Below are 20,720 nucleotides of genomic sequence, written 5' to 3'. Positions count from 1 at the left end.
CTCCAATTAACTCAAGAAAGGAGGAATTACAATGAACGAGGAGCAGGGAGTGGGAGCAGGCAAGAAAGGGGGAGAGGGGGTGGGAAGGAGAAGGAGAAAGGGCAGAAGTAAGAGAAAAAAGGAACAACCATAATAAAGGCATAGGGAACTTATTTACAACTTGAACCCTGCTTGCTAATTATATTAATATTGGCTCCCCCATTGATAATAATCATTGTGAAGGAATCAGCAAAAAGGATAGGAAAGCAGATCATTCAAAATCTTACTTTTGATACTGTCAAGTCACGGTATCCAGTGATTCTAGAGAAATCAGCTGCATTGGAAAAGATGACAGGCATTCCCAGCTTCATTAATGGTTCTTTTAAATCAAGGGTTGAAGACATAGTGAACTTTGGAAGATACAAATTTACAGATCTGTAAAGGAAGCAGCACAAAGATTACAGTTATCAATTATATTTTATTTATTTATTTTTATTTTTTTAGATTTATGTTCCGCTTTTCGCACTTTTTCAGCGCTTCAAAGTGCATTACATTCAGGTACTGTAGTAGTCATGTTATAAAGTATAATTTTTTGTCTTGCATATTTAATGTATTAAAAGATTTCATTTAGTGATATCCAAATAAGAACATGCCATACTGGGTCAGACCAAGGGTCCATCAAGCCCAGCATCCTGTTTGCAACAGTGACCAATCCAGGCAATAAGAACCTGGCAAGTACCCAAAATCTAATTCTATTCCATGTTATCTATTTATTTATTTTTAACTTTTATATACTGATGTTCCTGTATAGGTTACATATCGCACCAGTTTACATGAAACTAAAACCGGTTTACATGTTACTGTTGCTAGTAATAGCAGTGGCTCTTTTCTAAGTCAACTTACAAATGCAATGGAAAAGGGTGAAGTGGATAACAAGACTCAACTAAATAAGGCACAAAAGGAGTCCAAGAAAAGCAGTAACCTGAACGAGAAAAGTTGGAAAGCTATGAGCACAAATGCTTGTAGTATGGGCAATAAAATCCCAGATCTATAAGCACTAATGGTAGAGACGGACTTGGACATTGTTGCTGTCATGGAGACATGGTTCACGGAATCTCACAATTGGGATACGGCAATACTGGGCTATAAATTATTAAGGAAGGACAGAGAGGACAGGAAAGGGGGAGGAGTGGCTCTTTATGTCAGAAACAATATCCAAGCATCTAAGCTACAAGGAAGATGGGGCAAAGAAGAAGCACTATGGGCCGACCTAAAAAAAGATGATGGGGCATCCATTTTTATTGGAGTGGTTTACAGTCCTCCAAATCAAAAGAGCTTGACAGAGATCTGGTTGAAGACATCCAAAAGATGGGAAAGAAAGGAGAAGTGGTGATTGCTGGAGATTTTAATATGCCGGAAGTAGACTTGAGAATCCCTTCTGCAGAATCTAACAAAAGTAGAGAGATAGTGGATGCCCTGCAAGGGGCTCTGTTAAAACAAATGGTAATGGAACCCACAAGGAAGGAAGCTACACTTGATTTAGTGCTCACCAATGGAGATAATGTCTCTAATATCCAGGTGGGTGCCCACCTAGCACCAGTGATCATCAAACGGTATGGTTTCATATCACAAATAGGATACGGAGAAAAAGCACAATGACCCGAGTTTTGCTGTTCAAAAACACGGACTTTGATGAAATGGGGAAGTACCTGGAGGAAGAACTAGAAGGCTGGGAGAACAAGAGAGATGTGGAACAACAATGGACCAAACTAAAAGGAGCAATTACCAAGGCAACTAATCTATATGTTAGAAAAGTAAATAAAAGCAAAAGAAAAATGAAACCTATCTAGTTCTCAAGGAGGTGGCTGACAAAATAAAAGCTAAAAGAACAGTATTCAAGAAATATAAAGGATCCCAAAGGGAGGAGCACAAGGAAGAATATCTGATGGAACTGAGGGAGACAAAGAAAGTAATCAAGATGGCAAAACGTCAAGCGGAAGAAAGGATTGCCAAAGAGGTAAAGCGAGGTGACAACACATTTTTCAGATACATCAGAAAAAGGAGAAAGGTCCAATATAGTATAGTGAAATTGAAAGGTGAAAAGGATCAGTGTGTGGAGAGAGATGAAGAAATGGAAGAAATATTAAACGAATACTTCAGTTCGGTGTTCACTAAAGAGGATCCTGGAGAAGGGCCGTCGCTAATTAACAAGAAACTGAAGGGGAGTTGAGTAGATGCAACTCTGTCTACAGAAGTTATGGGAAGAGCTTGGAAAACTAAAAATTGACAAAGCCATGGGGCCTGATGTGGTTTAATCCCAGGATACTGAGGTAGCTCAGAGATGTGCTGGCGGTTCTGCTGCATGACCTGATCAATAGATCCCTAGAAACGGGAGTGGTGCCGAGTGATTGGAGAAGTGCGGTGGTGGTCCCGCTTCACAAGAGTGGGAGCAGAGAGAGGCTGGAAACTACAGGCTGGTTAGTCTTACCTCGGTGGTAGGAAAAGTAATGGAGTCGCTGTTGAAAGAAAGAATAGTGAACCATCTACAGCTGAAAGAATTGCTGGCCCAGAGGCAGCATGGATTCACCAAGGGAAGGTCCTGTCAGACAATTCTGATTGACTTTTTTGACTGGGTGACTAGGGAATTAGATCGAGGAAGAGCACTCGATGTCATCTACTTGGATTTCAGCAAAGCTTTTGATACGGTCCCGCACAGGAGCCTTGTGAATAAAATGAGAAGCTTAGGAGTGAGTGCCGAGGTGGTGGCCTGGATTGCAGACTAGTTGACAGACAGAAGACAATGTGTGATGGTAAATGGAACTTACTCTGAGAGAGAGTGGTGTTAAGTGGAGTGCCGCAAGGATTGGTGTTGGGACTGGTCCTGTTCAATATCTTTGTGAGTGACATTGCGGATGAGATAGAAGGTAAGGTCTGTCTTTTTGCGGATGATGCTAAGATCTGCAACAGAGTGGACACGCCGGAAGGAATGGAGAGAATGAGACGGCATTTAAGGAAGCTGGAAGAGTGGTCAAAGATATGGCAGCTGAGATTCAATGCCAAGAAGTGCAGAGTCATGCATATGGGATGTGGAAATCCAAAAGAACTGTATTTGATGGGGGGTGAAGGGATGATGTGCACAGAGCAGGTGAGAGAACTTGGGGTGATAGTGTCTAATGATCTGAATTCGGCAAAACAAAGTGACAAGGCAATAGCTAAAGCCAGAAGAATGCTGGGCTGCATAGAGAGAGGAATATCTAGTAAGAGAAAGGAATTGATGATCCCCTTGTACAGGGCCTTGGTGAGGCCTCACCTGGAGTACTGTGTTCAGTTCTGGAGACCGTATCTCCAAAGGGACAGAGACAGAATGGAGGCGGTCCAGAGAAGGGTGACCAAAAAGGTGGATCGTCTTCATAAAATGACTTATGAGGAGAGATTAAAGAACCTAAATATGTACACCCTGGAGGAGAGAAGGAGCAGGGGTGATATGATACAGACTTTCAGATACTTGAAAGGTTTTATTGATCCATGGTCAACAACAAACCTTTTCCGTTGAAAAAAAAATCAGTGGAACAAGGGGACACGATTTGAAGCTACAGGGAGGAAGACTCAGAACCAATGTCAGGAAGTATTTCTTCACGGAGAGGGTGGTGGATGCCTGGAATGCCCTTCCAGAGGAAGTGGTGAAGACTAAAACTGTGAAGGATTTCAAAGGGGCATGGGATAAACACTGTGGATCCATAAAGACTAGAGGATGGGAATGAAGAGAAGAGCCATGGGGGTGGAGTACTGTAATGGAGGCTTCTACCTGATGATTACTACCCTTATTCAATAAGCCTTCGCAACTCCAACATTGCTCTCTGCTTCAACGGCAAGGGAAATGTGGAAAACAGGATTTGCATTCAGACAACCACCAACAAGGACTGAATTTCACAATCTGGGTAAACAGATAAGAGCGGGGGTAGCTTGCTTATTACGGAGGTTACTACTCTAAACCAATTAGGTCTGATACATCTCTTTGAATACATATACAGCACTGCCCTTTGCTTCAATGGTAGGGGAAAATGTGGAAAACAGGTTTTACATTCAGACAACATCCAACAAGGCATTGATCTGTGCAGTCTGGGTAACCAAGCATCGGGGTAACTTGCTTGATATGGTGGTTACTACCCTTAACCATTAAGCCTTATGGGTACTTGCCAGGTTCTTATGGCCTGGATTGGCCACTGTTGGAAAACAGGATGCTGGGCTTGATGGACCCTTGGTCTGACCCTGTATGGCATTTTCTTATGTTCTTATGCTCACCTTTGATGCAACTCCAACATTACTCTCTGCATCAATGACAGGGGACAGCAGGAAATTTGAATCAAACAGTCACCAACAAGGGCTCTGAACTTGGTGGTAGATGAAACAGATAAGTATGGGAAAATAATGAAACATATAAGTATGGGAAAATAATTGTGGGAGCTTGCTGGGCAAACTGGATGGGCCGATTGGTCTTTTTCTGCCGTCATTTCTATGTTTCTATAATAGCAGGTAATGGACGTCTCCTCCAAGAACTTATCCAATCCTTAAACACAGCTACACTAACTGAACTAATCACATCCTCTGGCAACAAATTCCAGAGTTTAATTGTGCGTTGAGTGAAAAATCACTTTCTCCAATTAGGTTTAAACGTGCCACATGCTAACTTCATGGAGTGCCCCCTAGTCTTTCTATTATCTGAAAGAGTAAATAACTGATCCACATCTACCGGTTCTAGACCTCTCATGATTTTAAACACCTCTATCATCTCCCCCCTTAGCCATCTCTTCTCCAAGCTGTAAAGTCCTAACCTCTTTAGTCTTTCCTCATAGGGGAGCTGTTCCATTCCCCTTATCATTCTGGTCGCCCTTCTCTGTACCTTCTCCATCGCAAATATATCTTTTTTGAGATGCAGAAACCAGAATTGTACACAGCTTTCAAGGTGTGGTCTCACCATGGAACGATACAGAGACATTATGACATTTTCCGTTTTATTCACCATTCCCTTTCTAATAATTCCCAACATTCTGTTTGCTTTTTTAACTGCCGCAGCATACTGAACTGACGATTTCAATGTGTTATCCACTATGACGCCTAGATCTCTTTCTTGGGTGGTAGCACTTAATATGGAACCTAACATTGTGTAACTATAGCATGGGTTATTTTTCCCTATATGAATCACCTTGCACTTATCCACATTAAATTTCATCTACCATTTGGATGCACAATTTTCCAGTCTCACAAGGTCTTCCTGCAATTTATCACAATCTGCTTGTGATTTAACTACTCTGAACAATTTTGTATCATCTGCAAATTTAATTACCTCACTCGTCATATTTCTTTCTAGATCACTTATAAATATATTGAAAAGTAAGGTCCCAATACAGATCCCTGAGGCACTCCACTGCTCACTCCCTTCCCCTGAGAAAATTGTCCATTTAATCCTACTCTCTGTTTTCTGTCTTTTAGCCAGTTTGTAATCCACGAAAGGACATCGCCACCTATCCCATGACTTTTTAAAACATGTACCGTAATTAACATTTGAAACTAATTGGCAAATCCTCTTCCTGGGTTTGGATTTTGACTCTTATAGAAGGGGCTTTTGTTTTGTTTTATTTTTCTGAGGAAGAAAGCTTAGCATGGGTGGACAGAAGCAAGCACAAAATGGAAAGAGTCTCTAAAGAGACATGTGAAAGGCAATGGTGGACATGGCTAAGTTTGAGATGCTGCCTGTAAGGGAGTATACAGACATCTCTCTTGGACCACCTTAAGAAACCAGGCACAGCAGTCTTGCCTGGCCCTCCTTAAAGTTGAGACCCACATAGAATCTTGAGTGAAAAGAGGAGCTCTTCCCCAGAGTGTAAGACCTCAGGATTAGAAGGGTTAGATGGGCCCCGGGGAAGTGGCAGAGACCCCCCATATGTTAAGACATGTTATGTGTGAGGACTATGTATAAGCTGAAGCTAAGGTGAGCTGTACATTTTGTTTTCAGTTGACTTTTTCACTGTAAATAAAGTACACCCTAAGGAACAGTCAGAGTCTGTCTCCTTTTTCCTCTGGCAGTTCCCAAGCTGCTAACACTTGAGTTATCACATATGGTGGCAGAATTGGGATTTCTTGCCTAAGGGGGAAGCACAGACAAGAGCCCACAGCCACAGCAAGAGAAAAAAAAGTTTGCAGTGCTTTTTTTCTTTTCCTGGTTCTTTCCAGTTCCATTCACCCAGCTTTTGCATAGCAGGCTAAGGAGACTAGCCCCGCTTGCATAGTCAGGGGTCAAGCAGTGAGTAAGGGCTGGATAGGCCAGCAGATGTTTTTGTTTTTCCACTGTCCTATCCCCAGAGAGATATGTAACTTGGAGACAGCTCAGTAAGCAGAGAAGATGGAGCAGGTGATCAGGTCCTTGCTATCAGTCAGCAGCAATTACAAAATGCTCTGCAAACCCAAATTAATCAGCAGCAGGCATTGCAAGAGCAGGTGACACAGTAGCATACGGTTCTAATGCAGATAGCCCAAGCTGTGCAAATGGCTGTAACCAGGCCACCTTCAGTGTCACAGACGCTCCTTAAGATAAACACTGGAGAAGACCCAGATGACTTCTTGAAAAGGTTTGAGCATACAGCACAACTGGCAGGATGCCCAGAAGACAGGTGGGCTACCTATCTGGGGAATCTACTCACTGGTGCTATCAAGATGCTTACCAAACAGATAATCCGGAAGAGAGGACCACCTATCTGGTATTCAAGGTAGCCATTCTAGGGAGATCGGGGCTCACACCAGAAGCCTACTAACAGCGATTTCAGTGGGGGATTATTCAGAGAAAACTCTAGAAACCTATTCTACAGACTTAAAGATGCTGCCTGGAAGTGGCTGCACCAGGAAGGGAAAACCGGAATGGAGGTAGCCAAAGTGGTTCTGCTGGAACAGTTCCAGGACAGCCTCGACCCACCCGTGCGGCAGTGGGTTTGCCAGTACCCAAGTCTTACAGTTGAAAAGGGTCTGGAAGTAGTGGAGGCCTATCATCAGGCCCAACCATGTCCAAATCGCCATTTTTCCAAGAGAAGCCCTCAACTCGGACAAAGAATGGCATAGTCCTAAAACTCAGAGGTCTCGAATGTCAGCAGCATAGGTCCAACTGGACTTTTAACCTCACCTGCAACTCTCAGTCGGACTGCCGTGCTTCAGTTGTAGAGCAAGGGGCCATTTCACCAAAGCCTGTCCCTATAGGAAAGATGAGGCGATGGACATTAATACTGTGACTCCATGCTTTTGTAACTTCGTGGATGTCTCTAGCCAGGCAGTTTCTTCATTCATGGTCTCGGTCGAGCTAGATGGCCTTCCAACACAATCCTTAGTAGACTCAGAGTGTGAAAACACTGGTTCAGAGAGACTTAATGAAGCGAGTCAAACTGACTATGAAAAAGTAGTGACCCTGGCATGCATTCATGGGGACCATCGACAATATCCAACAAGCTGGTTGCAGCTGAAGATCCTGGCCAGCCAAGAGATGGTCGAGGTGGGAATACTCCCTTGGCTACCCTACTCCATGATCATTGGACAGGACTGCCCAAAGTTGAAGTGTCTCTGGAACTAGCTTACAAGTGGTTGAGCCAGCCACAACCATGAAGAACTTGAGTTGCCAGAACTCTTTCCATTGGATGACCCTGACCTTTTCATAAAGACTCTAAGACTCCTAAGTCCTAGACATGACGTTGACAGGACAAGTACACTTACGCTGCTAATCTAGAGGCAGCCGAGGAGGAGGGTTTGGAGTCAGAGGGAGAACAATCACGCACCCAGAATGTCCTACCGGACCCCTTGGAGTGGAAACCTCTGTGTGATCTGGGAAACTTTAGGGGAGCTTAGAGGCAGGATGAATCCTTTAAATGGGCCCAGGAACATATACAACGGGTAGACGAAAAGGTAGACCCTGGGGTGTAGCTTGCACAACCTGTTCCTCCCTATTTTGTGATAAAAGGGGGATTTATTTTACAGAGTTACAAAGGGAAGTATGGAAGGGGAAGTGATAGAACAGCTCTTGGTTCCCAAACCCTATTGTCAGCAGTGATGCAGTTAGTACATAGTCACCTTCTGGGAGTCACCTGGGGGAGGAAAAGACCCAGGAAAATATACTGGCACTTCAATCAGATGCTCAAACAAATGTTGAGGAAATTTGTGGATGGAGATGATAAGAACTGGTACACATTACTACCCTATGTGCTGTTCACAATTTGCGAAGTACCACAGAGCTCATTGGGATTTTCCCCATTTGAGTTACTATTTAGAAGGAGACCAAGAGAAATCTTGGACATAGTTCATGAGACCTGGGAAGATGAAGTGAACTCTAGGCAGAACCTAGTGGACTACGTACTCCAAATACAAGATTGCCTAAAAAAGGCTAGAGAGGCAGCCCTCCTATGTCTGGAAAAGGTTCAGAGGTCTCAAGCTAAAGCTTACAATTGTCCTACTGTCCAATGAATGTTCCAGCCAGGTGACCATTGCCTTCTTCTCCTTCCATCATCAGAAAGCAAGCTGCTAGCACGTTGGAAAGGATCTTATGAAGTGTTGGAGAAAACAGAGCCCGTGAATTACTAAATAGCTCAGCCAGACAAATGGGAAAAAAATCTACCACATATACCTCCTGAAGAAATGGGAAGCACAGGAATGTGGCATGGTTCAGGAAGGAGAGTTTGGCCCAGAGATTGGACCTGAAGTGGACCAGCCCAAGTTCCTTTCAGAAAGCAGCTAACCATTGCACAGACAGCTGACTCGAAGCATGTAGTAGACAAAAACAAGGAGATCTTCTCAAACCTGCCTGATCATACCCACCCGGTGTAACATAGGTGATGATTCATATGGACTGAACCAAATCACGGTGAACCTAGAAGATGTGGTAGGCTTGACTGACAAACTGAAGAGCAGTAAATCACCCGGATGGTATACACCCCATGGTTCTGAAGGAACTAAAAAATGAAATTTCAGACCTATTTGTAAAAATTTGTAACCTATCATTAAAATCATCCATTGTACCTGAAGACTGTAGGATAGCTAATGTAACCCCAATATTTAAAAAGGGCTCCAAGGGCGATCCGGGAAACTACAGACCAGTCAGCCTGACTTCAGTTCCAGGAAAAACAGTGGAAAGCTTTCTAAATATCAAAATCACAGAACATATAGAAAGTGTTGGATTCGTGGACCCTTGGGCCGATCGGAACCAGGGGAAGAGTTGCTGAAGGTGGTTACAGCAGTGGTCCCGACCGGGAGGCGGCAAGGATAGACTGGTGGCTGGCCGAAGGTGGAACTCTGGAAGCCCTATGCGACCAAGAGCTTTGGCGAGAAAGAAGGAGATGGTGGCGCTGGCACTGTGGTGAGAAGATCTTCGCCCTGGAAGCCGATCCTCCCCCGAGAGGAGCTCGTAGGAGTTCGGCCGCTGGGACTTAGGAGATTCACCCTGGAAGCCGGAGTCCCCCCAGGAGGAGCCCGTAGGAACCCGGCCGCTGGGACTTAGGAGGGCCCGCGGGGGCCTGGTCCGATGAAGTCCAAGGTTGTGTGCCGATGGGTCGTCGCTCGCCAGTCCAGAGTCAGGAACCAATGGATCACCGTAAGCCAGTTCGAAGTCAGGAGCCAGAGAGTCAACGTAAGCCGGTCCGGGATCAGAAGCCAGAGAATTACCGTAAGCCAGTCCGGGGTCAGAAGCCAAGAATCACCGCAAGCCAGTCCAGGGTCAGAAGCCAAGAATCACCGTAAGCCAAACCGGGGTCAGGAGCCAAGTAGGAGACAATGAAGCAAGAACGCAGCAACTGGAGACAGGAATACCTGGGAACCTCGTTGCAAGGCAAGGTCCTAGTCCAGCTGCAGGGCTTAAATACCCTGCAGCGTCTGATGTCATCAGGAGGCGTCCCCGATAGTTTCCCGCGCTGTCCCCTTTAAATTCTGAGCAGAGACGCGCGCGCGTCTAGGGGGCGGGGCCTACCGCCGAGAGACGCCGGCTGCTCCGGCGCGGCAAAGAGGCAGGAGCTGAAGGAGCTGCAGGCCCGCGCGAGGTGGGGAGATGCCGGGCCTGCGGCGGCAGAGGTCCCTGGAGGCCCGGGGAGCGCAGGGCCCTTGCGGACTCTCGACGAGGTGGGTGGCGATTCCGGGGTCGGCCCGGAATCGCAACAGAAAGACATAGTTTAATGGAATAAAGTCAGCATGGCTTTACCCAAGGCAAGTCTTGCCTCACAAACCTGCTTCACTTTTTTGAAGGACTGAAGAAACAGCAAGGAAGGCTGTCTAACAAAGCCGTGAGGGCGAACAAACAGGATTAGCAGCCAAATGTCCAAAAAATGGATTTCTTTATTGCAGGGTAACACGAGTTTCGAGTTTTGAGTAAACGGGGAAAGCTATGCTGCTGTCTTTGTTTGTCATCACAAGCTCTAAGCATACTGGTACATTCACTACCTCAGTATATGCAAAAACAGTGATACCGCTGATACAATTATTCTCAAGCCAATCCAATAACCATAAATGTTCAGTCTTTTTCAAGACTTTGATCCTTTGATCCATACACGATTTGAGTTGAGCCCCTGATGTAGCCCCATTGTAAAAGGGCGAAACTCGGCCAGAGTTGGGCACTTTTCACACGCTCGTGTTACCCTGCAATAAAGAAATCCATTTTTTGGACATTTGGCTGCTAATCCTGTTTGTTCGCCCTCACTTTTTTGAAGGAGTTAATAAACATGTAGATAAGCGAGAACCGATAGACGTAGTTTATTTGGATTTTCAGAAGGCGTTTGACAAATTTCCTCATGAGAGGCTTCTAGGAAAAAAAGACAGGAAATAGAGTAGGATTAAATGGACAATTTTCTCAGTGGAAGAGAGTGGGCAGTGGAGTGCCTCAGGGATCTGTATTGGGACCCGTATTTTTCAATATATTTATAAATGATCTGGAAAGAAATACGACAAGTGAGGTAATCAAATTTGCAGATGATACAAAATTGTTCAGAGTAGCTAAATCACAAGCAGATTGTGATAAATTGCAGGAAGACCTTCTGAGACTGGAAAAGTGGGCATCGAAATGGTAGATGAAATTTAATGTGGATAAGTGCAAGGTGATGCATATAGGGAAAAATAACCCATGCTATAGTTACACAATGTTAGGTTCCATATTAGGTGCTACCACCGAAGAAAGAGATCTAGGCATCATTGAAATCGTCGGCTCAGTGTGCTGCGGCAGTTAAAGCAAACAGAATGTTGGTGTTGTGTTCGTGGATCCTTGGACCGGTTGGAACAAAGGATGGAGTACTGTAGAAGTCCACAGCAGGTGTCCCAACTGGGAGGCGGTTCGGGGAACTCGGAGCAAGCTGTGATACTGGACTACGGTGGAGTCCTATGCGACCAAGGACTCGGTACCCAGAGGAAGGACGGACGATGTTGGGCCCTGGTGATTGAAGAGTCTTCACCCTGGAGACCGGCACTCCCCCGGGAGGAGCCCTTAGGAGTCCAGCTGCTGGGACTTTTGGAGATTCACCCTGGAAGCCGGAGTCCCCCCAGCAGGAGCCCGTAGGGATCCGGCCGCTGGGACTTAGGCGACTCCCTGAAGACTGAGGATGGTCTGGATGCAGGCGCCTCCTGCAGGTCGTAGGTTCCAGATGGCTGGCGCCTCCAGCAGGTCGTAGGTAGTCTCTGTAGAGAAGTCGAAGAAAATCCAAAAGCCGGTCCAGGAGTCTAAGTCCAAAGAGCGGTCCGCAGCCAATCCAGGGGTCGGTGTCCAGAGAGTGGTCCAAAGCCAGTCCAGGGGTCGATGTCCAGAGAGCGGTCCAAAGCCAGTCCAGGGGTCAGAGTCCAGAAGAATCAAACCAGCAAGGAGGGCAGAACAAGAGCGGGACGAAGAACCAGAGCCAAGGATGAAGCGGAGAGGAGTCAGGAGACAAGCTGGGTCGAAATGAAGAGCAGTCCAAGAACGCAGCAACAGCAGACCGGAGACCAGGAACCTTGTTGCAAGATGAAGAAGGAACCAGGAAGCAGGGCTGAAGTAGTCTGGGCGTCTGACGTCATCCAGGGACGGCCCAGAGGTTTTACCATGCTGGCCCCTTTAAATCCCGCGCGCATGCGCGCGCGCGCGCGCCTAGGGGGCAGAGCCAGCCACAGCAAAACGCCGGCGTCTCCCTCGAGGAGGGAGAGCCGCGGCAGAGGCCTGAACAGGCCCCGACGAGTTCCTAGCAGAGCGGACCGACCTCGGAGGAGGTAGGGGACCCGGGGTATGGCCCGGGGTCGTAACAGTTGGGAATTATTAGAAAGGGAATGGTGAATAAAACGGAAAATGTCATAATGCCTCTGTATTGCTCAATGGTGAGACCACATCTTGAATACTGTGAACAATTCTGGCCGCCGCATCTCCAAAAAAATATAGTTGCGATGGATAATGAACAGAGAAGAGCAACCAAAATGATAAGGGGAATGGAACAGCTCCCCTATGATAAAAGACTAAAGAGGTTAGGACTTTTCAGTTTGGTGAAGAGACGGCTGAGGGGGGGATATGAGATAATAGAAGGACTAGGGGGCACTCCATGAAGTTAGCATGTGGCACATTTAAAACTAATCGGAGAAAGTTCTTTTTCACTCAACGCACAATTAAACTCTGGAACTTGTTGCCAGAGGATGTGGTTAGTGCACTTAGTATAGCTGTGTTTAACAAAGGATTGGATAAGTTCTTGGAGGAGAAGTCCATTACCTGCTATTAAGTTCACTTAGAGAATAGCCACTGCCATTAGCAATGGTTACATGGAATAGACTTAGTGTTTGGGTACTTGCCAGGTTCTTATATCCTGGATTGGCCACTGTTGGAGACAGGATGCTGGGCTTGATGGACCCTTGGTCTGACCCAGTATGGCATGTTCTTATGTTCTTACATCTCCTGGAGCTGTGATACGCCAGTGACCCTACTGGATTCCTGAGGCCAGTAGGGTCACTGGCTTTTTACCTTCCATTGCCTGCAACACTTTCAAAATGAAAGAACTGGAATTCTGCCTCCACATCTGTAACTGCTCACAGGACCGCGTGTATTATTGAGACCTTCTCTTGTTGTAGCAGAAGAACCAAAGATTAAAGTGGAAATCTACTGAAATCATTTTTTAGGGAACAAATTGTAGGAGGCGCTTTTCAAACTATGAGGTCGATAATGAAAAACCTTCCCTGCCCCATCCCCCTCCCTCCCAATTCTATGACCTGCTTCCTCCACACACTCAGTCCCCACTGGCACCCCCTGAATGGGGAAAACCTGCCCTAAGGGGCCCCCCAGCTGAACCAGCAGGAGACGCATGCTCGGCATTTCTGGCGGCTCTGACAACAATGCTAGTGGAGTCCCCTATTAGCCTTGTTGTCAAAGCAACAAACAACGCCCAGGCAGCAGGAAGGAAGCGTGCGCCTCCTGCTGGCTCAGCTGGGTGCCGCTTGGATGAAGTCAGCAGTATTTCAGAGGGGTGCTGATGAAGATTTGGAGAGGCGGCAATGGTGGAAGGGTGGGCAGACCATAGAAATGCAGTGGTGGCAGGAAGAAATATTGACTTTAGCAGTTTAAAAGAAAATTCTTCTGAGGTGCCCAAAGGGAGGGGAAGCAGAGAGGTCTGTGCCTCAGGGTATTGGGAGGGAGAGTAGGAGGGCAGGCTAATAAAAAATGGTTATGCAGTGCTGGGAGGGAGGTAAGCAAGGGAGAATCACAGCTCTCAGGTCAGCAGGTTACTAAAATGATAATGGAGAGAACGGTGCTTAGGAGATTGCAGCTTGAGATGGGGTTTTTTTTTTTATTGCTTTGTGGCTTGTGGGAGGGTTCCTGAGCTCTGGCTGGCCAGATTTAGGCTCCTGCAGTGCTGTGATTTAGTCCTGTAAGTTAGGCAGTGAAAATCCGTGCTAGCCACCTCACTTTTTCCATCCATCGTAACCTTGTCCCATGGACTGCCCAGAATATCAGTGGTTAAATTTACCTGCCTTAGGGGACTAAATGTATCCAAATAGCTCAAACAGTTTTCAAGGGCTGTGTAGATATTGAACTTGCTGTGTTTTGGGATAGTCTTGGGGTAGGTTTTACGTGCAGATTTTGCTCCAAGTTTAAAAGTGAAAGCATGCCTGTCCTTTACCTATGAAACTTGCTCTGGCACCTGCTTTGCTCTGCAGATAATTTTTCAATTAAAAATGTCATCGATTCACTTTATATTCTTCCAAAGATCTACACCAGGGTGTTCATCTCCATTCCTCAAGAGCCACAAACAGGATATCCACAATGAACATGCATAAGGAGGTCAATATTAAAAAGTCATTTGGTCGGTTAACTGAAAAGTTATCCAACTAAATGGCTACTCGGCCATATTGAAAGCCGTATGCAGGTTAATTCTAGCTGAATAAGCTGGGGGTGGGCGGGAGGCATTTCCGGGAGGAGCAGAGTTAGCTGCTTACGTTCTGTGCCTAACTCTGGTAAGCAAAGTTCGCCAGTTATACATAACTTTAAGATAGCTGAGAATATTCAGTGGTGCAACCGCGTCACTGAATATACCCTGCCAGTTAGCCGTTTATGTATAACTGGCTAACTACCACAGCCACACAGCGGCTGAATATGGACCCTGAGACAGATGTGCATGTGTAACTCTCCTTTAGTAAAAGGTAATGAAAACATATCAGATGCGTTACTTGTGACCTTTCAGGGTTGCAAACTGAGGGGACGATGCAATACAGAGCACCTCAGCCAAGCGTACTGTATAACCCGCAGTTGGACTCGGCTTGTATAGGCACTAATTAATCTCCTTATGCAATAAGGGCATTAGCACCTCTACAAGGCACATCCAACTGGGCATTCACTCCCAATGCAAAAAAAAAAAAATGCCAGCAGTCGGGTGCAGGAAACAAACGCTCAATTGAGAAGCGTCCGTTTCCTGAACCCCCTGGCTGTGCGGTGTTTAGGAAAACTGACGCCGATAAACTCGGCGGGGGGGGGGCCGACACACTTGGGCTCTCCTTGCTAATGCGACCCCCTAATTTAAATCTATTTATTTATTTATTTATTTATTTATTTATTTATTTAGGGTTTTTCTATACCGGCATTCGTGGTTAGAAACCACATCATGCCGGTTTACATATAACAAGGGGGTGTGAACGAAATAACGGAACATAAACAAGTGCAGAGAGAACTTGAAGTTACAATATAACAAGGATCATATAACTGGGGAGAGAATTAGAGTAAGATAACTGAGTAGTTAATATTAATAATTTACATTATATTGTGAAGTCTCTTATATGATGTTGTTGTCCTTCAATTGGGGTCTGGGAAGGCTTGCTTAATTAATTAATTAATTAATTGCATTAATGCATTGTGAGGACTTTGGATTATCTGCTGCCAGTGGGGCAGGAGCATTTCTTCTGCTCTCAGCTACTGGAATGTGGATTTCCTAAAGGGCTTATCTGCACAAGCAACAGGAACTACTTCTCCAACCATTTCATGCTTTTCATCAGCAGCAGAGGAGGACAAGAGAGTTGCGATTTTTTCTGTTTGATGTGCAAGGACTTAAAGCCTCTATTAAAGGTGCACACACTTTATACATTGCAAATGAACTCAATTGCATGAATTTGTGAACCATTATATATATCTGCTTTTGTGAACAAACAAATCCATTCCATTCTAATAAAACTGAATGAGTTGTGCATCTTCATGATTGATACGGGGTTAATGATTGAAACTGAAAATGTGTGCAGTCTTGAAATGATTCTCTATACTGAAATATGTATGTATATATAGAGTGAGAGAGAGAGAGCAGTGCCTTCATTGTATCTCATGCATATTCAGATAGGTATCCAGAAAGCCAGGCCTGTTTGTGGGTCTTAAGGACTGGAGATGGCCATCCCTGCCTTAAACACTCCACCCAGGAACGTCTTCTCACAAGGTGGCCAAAGTACTTAACCCACATTGAGAGAGGACAGTTTCAGCCGGATGATTTACATGAGTAAAATGCTTTTTGCCCACATAACTGGTTTTGAAAATTGCTCTCATAAGAATCAGTGAGGTCCTCTATTTGTGAAGCCAAGATTTGTGTCTTGTATAAAGACCTATGTTTAAGGCCTAATCCTAAATTTGGATTCTCTGCAAACTTTAAGCATCTACAACAGTATTAGTTTTACCTCTGGTGCACGATTGACATCCATTTCTTCATTGTTGACCTTGACAAAGCATCTTCCACCAGCTTCAGTTTTCCTTCATTAGGCAAAATCACAAACGCTGAAGCTTCTCCTTTGTAAGGCAAGCGCACTATAGTGCAACCCAGTTCTTCATCATGAGCTATGTCATACATGCCACTTCGGAACATCATAGGAACTTGTACAACTGTGTTCTCATCTACGTGGAAGTCTCCTATCTTTGTGTCATTAACGCTAAACTGTTTTTCCCATTCGCCTTAAGAAAGAGGAGAAAAAGAAGGGGAGAAAGATAATTCAGTGTTCTAAAAATTTGCAGTATTGAAAACATATAATTCATCTGTAACTGCATACATTTGGGAATTTTGGGTATCAAAAGCTCATTAAAAGTATTCATTTCATTTTGATTGTGGATTGACATCGATATTCAGAGAGCCAGCAGGCAGGTAAGTTATCCAGGTTCAGTTGTGCGTGTAATCTGAATATTCAGCTGGACTTACCAGATAAATCTGCTGCTGAATATATCCGGATTAAGTTATGCACACAACCTTACAGCATTTATTTTGTCTACTAGACTTATTCAGTAACTATAGCCAAATTATCTTTGCACACTGGCAAAACTTTAACCCCCAGCCCTGGAATGCCTCCAGCACCACCTCTTTTTATCGGGATACATTTTATGAGCACAATGAGCTCTGCACATAAAAGTTATCTATTAGAGTGGGGAAACATTTAAATCTTGGCTCTTGTCAGCCGAACTCCAAAATTTAGCTAGACAAAGCCTTTGAATCCTGACCCCATTACTTGTTGTCTAGTCTGTGCTGTCATTTTAGAAGAAGGCTACCTGTACCCTCTATGTTGATAACACCCACCTTGTATCAATGAAAAAATTTGCTATATAAACGATAGGCCTGCATCTCCTAGGGACAAACCCATTACCAAGACGGTCACAAATGACCTCATATTCATGTGATCAGACGGGTGTATATGGGCTAGTAGGATGTCCCAAAGAGCACTCCATGGACCATGACTGCAATCAAAGTTGTAGGGGAGCAGAATACTGATTATTTTTTGTTTTTAAGTAAAAAACCTATACCTAACAAGTATCCTGTTTAATTGAAGGGTGTGCGCAGGGGCCATCACTGCTTGCTGTGTGTTTTTCTGAAATTGTGCATAGTACTTAGGATGTACATCTTGCTTTCAACGTGCATCAAAGCAAGACCAGTAGACAGCAGCATGCTCAGACTTTGGGAAGTGTAGTAATGGAAAGGGCAAGATGGTTGTAACTGTTGCCCTCAGACAATGTGCTGTTATCCTAAGTTATTTTCTGACCTGGCAATGAGGCGATAGCACCAACAGATCCCAGCATTGCAGGCAGGAATTTATGGACTTGCTCTTGAATTAACAAGAGTATTAGACATCCTAGGTGAACCTTCTGCCTTGAGCCCCCCCCCCCCCCCCCCCCCCCGAAGTCCAGGCCACAGCCCCGACCTCCCAGACCCAAACACACAAGTAAAAATTATGCAACAATAAAATGAAGTAATATAAAACATCAATAATAATAAAACCATACTACTAAAAGGAATATTTCAAAATAGCAGACAAATAGTGACAGCCAATAATTACAAACTCAAATTTAAAAAAATGTTCCAGCTTCAAAAGTAAAACTGAAAAACAGCACACACATCAAATATTAACACCCAGTGATTAAAACTAACAAAATTACCTGGGAACCTTTGAATTCCAAATGCCCTGAGATTGTCGTGGATTAGCTGAAGGGGTGGGGAGTGGGGGTTGTTGTGCACAAACTTTCTCCTTTAAGAACATAAGAACATAAGAAATTGCCATGCTGGGTCAGACCAAGGGTCCATCAAGCCCAGCATCCTGTTTCCAACAGAGGCCAAACCAGGCCACAAGAACCTGGCAATTACCCAAACACTAAGAAGATCCCATGCTACTGATACGATTTATAGAAGTGGCTATTCCCTAAGTAAACTTGATTAATAGCAGTTAATGGACTTCTCCTCCAAGAACTTATCCAAACCTTTTTTGAACCCAGCTACACTAACTGCACTAACCACATCCTCTGCCAACAAATTCCAGAGCTTTATTGTGCGTTGTGTGAAAAAGAATTTTCTCCGATTAGTCTTAAATGTAGTACTTGATAACTTCATGGAATGCCCCCTAGTCCTTCTTTTAATCAAAAGTGTAAATAACCAAGTCACATCTACTCGTTCAAGACCTCTCATGATCTTAAAGACCTCTATCATATCCCTCCTCAGCCATCTCTTCTCCAAGCTGAACAGCCCTAACCTCTTCAGCCTTTCCTCATAGGGGAGCTGTTCCATCCCCTTTATCATTTTGGTTGCCCTTCTCTGTATCTTCTCCATCGCAACTATATCTTTTTTGAGATGTGGCGACCAGAATTGTACACAGTATTCAAAATGCGGTCTCACCATGGAGCGATATAGAGGCATTATGACATTTTCCATTTTATTCACCATTCCCTTCCTAATAATTCCTAACATTCTGTTTGCTTTTTTGACTGCTGCAGCACACTAGGCTGATGATTTTAAAGTATTATCTACTATGATGTCTAGATCTTTTTCCTGGGTGGTAGCCCAGGAAAAGATCCTAACATCGTGCAACTGCGCCACGCGGCTGCCATTGCCTGCCCTCCACCTGCTGAACCCGATCACCGAACGACCAACACCGGCCTGCCGAGCCTGAAGTCGGCCCGTGGCACACCCGCGACGACGTCAGCAGCAGCGCCGGGTAGGGACCTTTAAATCCCTGCCCCGACCTCTGGCGCCGTGCGCCGAAGGAGCATGACTAAGGGGCAGGCCCCTTAGTGCTTCCCTTTGTGCTCTTCCTTTGGGCGCTTCCAGTTGTCCTCCTATCAGCCAACACGACTGCCGAATCCTATGAGCCAAAGGAATCCTCCCGACAAAGCAAGCAAACAGCAACCACGCAGAAACACACCTGAAAAGACCCTTCCAGGACCTACTTACGGACCCGACCTACAATGCTTTGGCCCTGTCGCCTCCAACAAACGGACCCTACGAAGAGGCTCGCGCAATCAGCGCACACCCACCGAGGTAAGAGCTAGCTACAAAATCGTTAGGCTTTATTCATTTTCTCCTAGAAGACTCCCCCCCCCCAGGCATCCTGTGAGTCCTTCTCCTCCCCCCAGGCATCCAAAGACTCCCACTCACCTCACTGTCTCCCCTCCGCTGCCCTCCTCAGACCTTGCGCATCCTAACCCTTTCGTACTCCCCACCCCCTTCGCTCTAACCTCCCTTCCACCTATACCTATTCCTGCCTATCTCTTATCTCCTTCAGCCCCCCCATGACCACCATCATGCTCTCCCACCCAATCCCAATCATCAACCGCAGGTCCCTCAACCTCAAGAAACCCCTAGATAGTCCACAGTCCCCACGCCAACGAAACTTACTCCCCATTATGCTCTCCCCATTACCCAACTTCTAGGCCTTGCAACCTTCACCCTGCTTCTCTGCAACACACAATCCATCTAAAAAAATAATACCCATTATCAACGACATCCTTCTTGACTCCAATCCCGACATCCTCGCCCTCACCGAAACCTGGCTTAAGGACACTGACAACGTCCTGTTGAACCAATTTCCCACACACTCCTATGACATATTCTCAATACCTCGGCCAAAAAAAAAAGGAGGAGGCCTCCTCATAGCATCTAAAAAATAACTTAAACTCTCTCTGCTTCCCACAAACACTATACGAAAAATAGAAGCAGGCCTATTCAAGTCTTCCCTTATGCAAATTTTTCTCATATACGCTCCCCGAGAAGCCCTTGACAACAACCCCTCACCACTCATAGAATTTCTTTTGCAGAACATTGATCTTGATAGTCCTGCCATCATCCTTGGGGACTTCAACCTACATGTGGACGCTCCCTACTGCACACCCTCCTGCAAAGCCTTCCTCTCCTCCCTCAACGCTATGGGCTTCACCCAAACTGTCAACACTCCCACCCATAGAGCAGGTCACACCCTTAATCTTCATCAATTCACACATTCAAGTTAGCACTGCCCCTTCCTGCACTCATATACCATGGTCTGACCACGCGCTTATCTTAACCCCCTTTCTAATGAAACACAATCTCCCCAATTCCCCCCCCCCCCCCCCCCCCCCCGACAAGACTATTCACTTCAGGAAGCCATGCAGCCGAGACGACCTCATCACTGCCCTCTCCCACAGCTTAAACAAACTTGATTTCACTGACACTGAGACAGCCCTTACTTCCTGGAATGGGATTACTTCCAGTGTTGCTAACTCCTTATGCCCCTTCATCACAAAAACCCTTAACACCTCAAAAAACTCAAAAATCCTTGGTATTCCTCCGAGCTCAAGATCCTTAAAAATTGCCTAAGACACCTGGAAAAGAAATGGTGCCAAGACCCATCCCTATCCCTCTTGGCCAACTATAAATCTACCTACATAAAACCAAAAAAGATTTTTATACAAAAAGAATACACGACCTACAATTTAATGCCAAGGCCCTTTTCTCCTATGTTGCTGATCTCAC

At 45.3% G+C, this 20,720-nt stretch overlaps 1 protein-coding gene across 3 annotated transcripts in view; it reads right to left on the bottom strand.

Annotated features, from left to right (window-relative positions):
• The window catches only part of LOC115089681 (alpha-1-antitrypsin-like), a 93,713-nt gene that overhangs the window by 29,121 nt on the left and 43,872 nt on the right, over positions 1 to 20,720 (bottom strand). For all 3 annotated transcript variants that reach the window (XM_029597877.1, XM_029597875.1, XM_029597876.1), the window contains 2 exons: positions 16,141 to 16,411; positions 267 to 414 (listed from right to left, as the gene is read on the bottom strand). In XM_029597877.1, the coding sequence (XP_029453737.1) occupies positions 267 to 414; positions 16,141 to 16,411 (419 nt within the window). The remainder of the gene's footprint in view (positions 1 to 266; positions 415 to 16,140; positions 16,412 to 20,720) is intronic.

The sequence above is a fragment of the Rhinatrema bivittatum genome, chromosome 4 (assembly GCF_901001135.1).
Source record: "Rhinatrema bivittatum chromosome 4, aRhiBiv1.1, whole genome shotgun sequence".
Taxonomy (NCBI): domain Eukaryota; kingdom Metazoa; phylum Chordata; class Amphibia; order Gymnophiona; family Rhinatrematidae; genus Rhinatrema; species Rhinatrema bivittatum.
The sequence above is the reverse complement of the archived record's forward strand: the minus strand, read 5'-3'. Positions and strand labels throughout refer to the sequence as shown.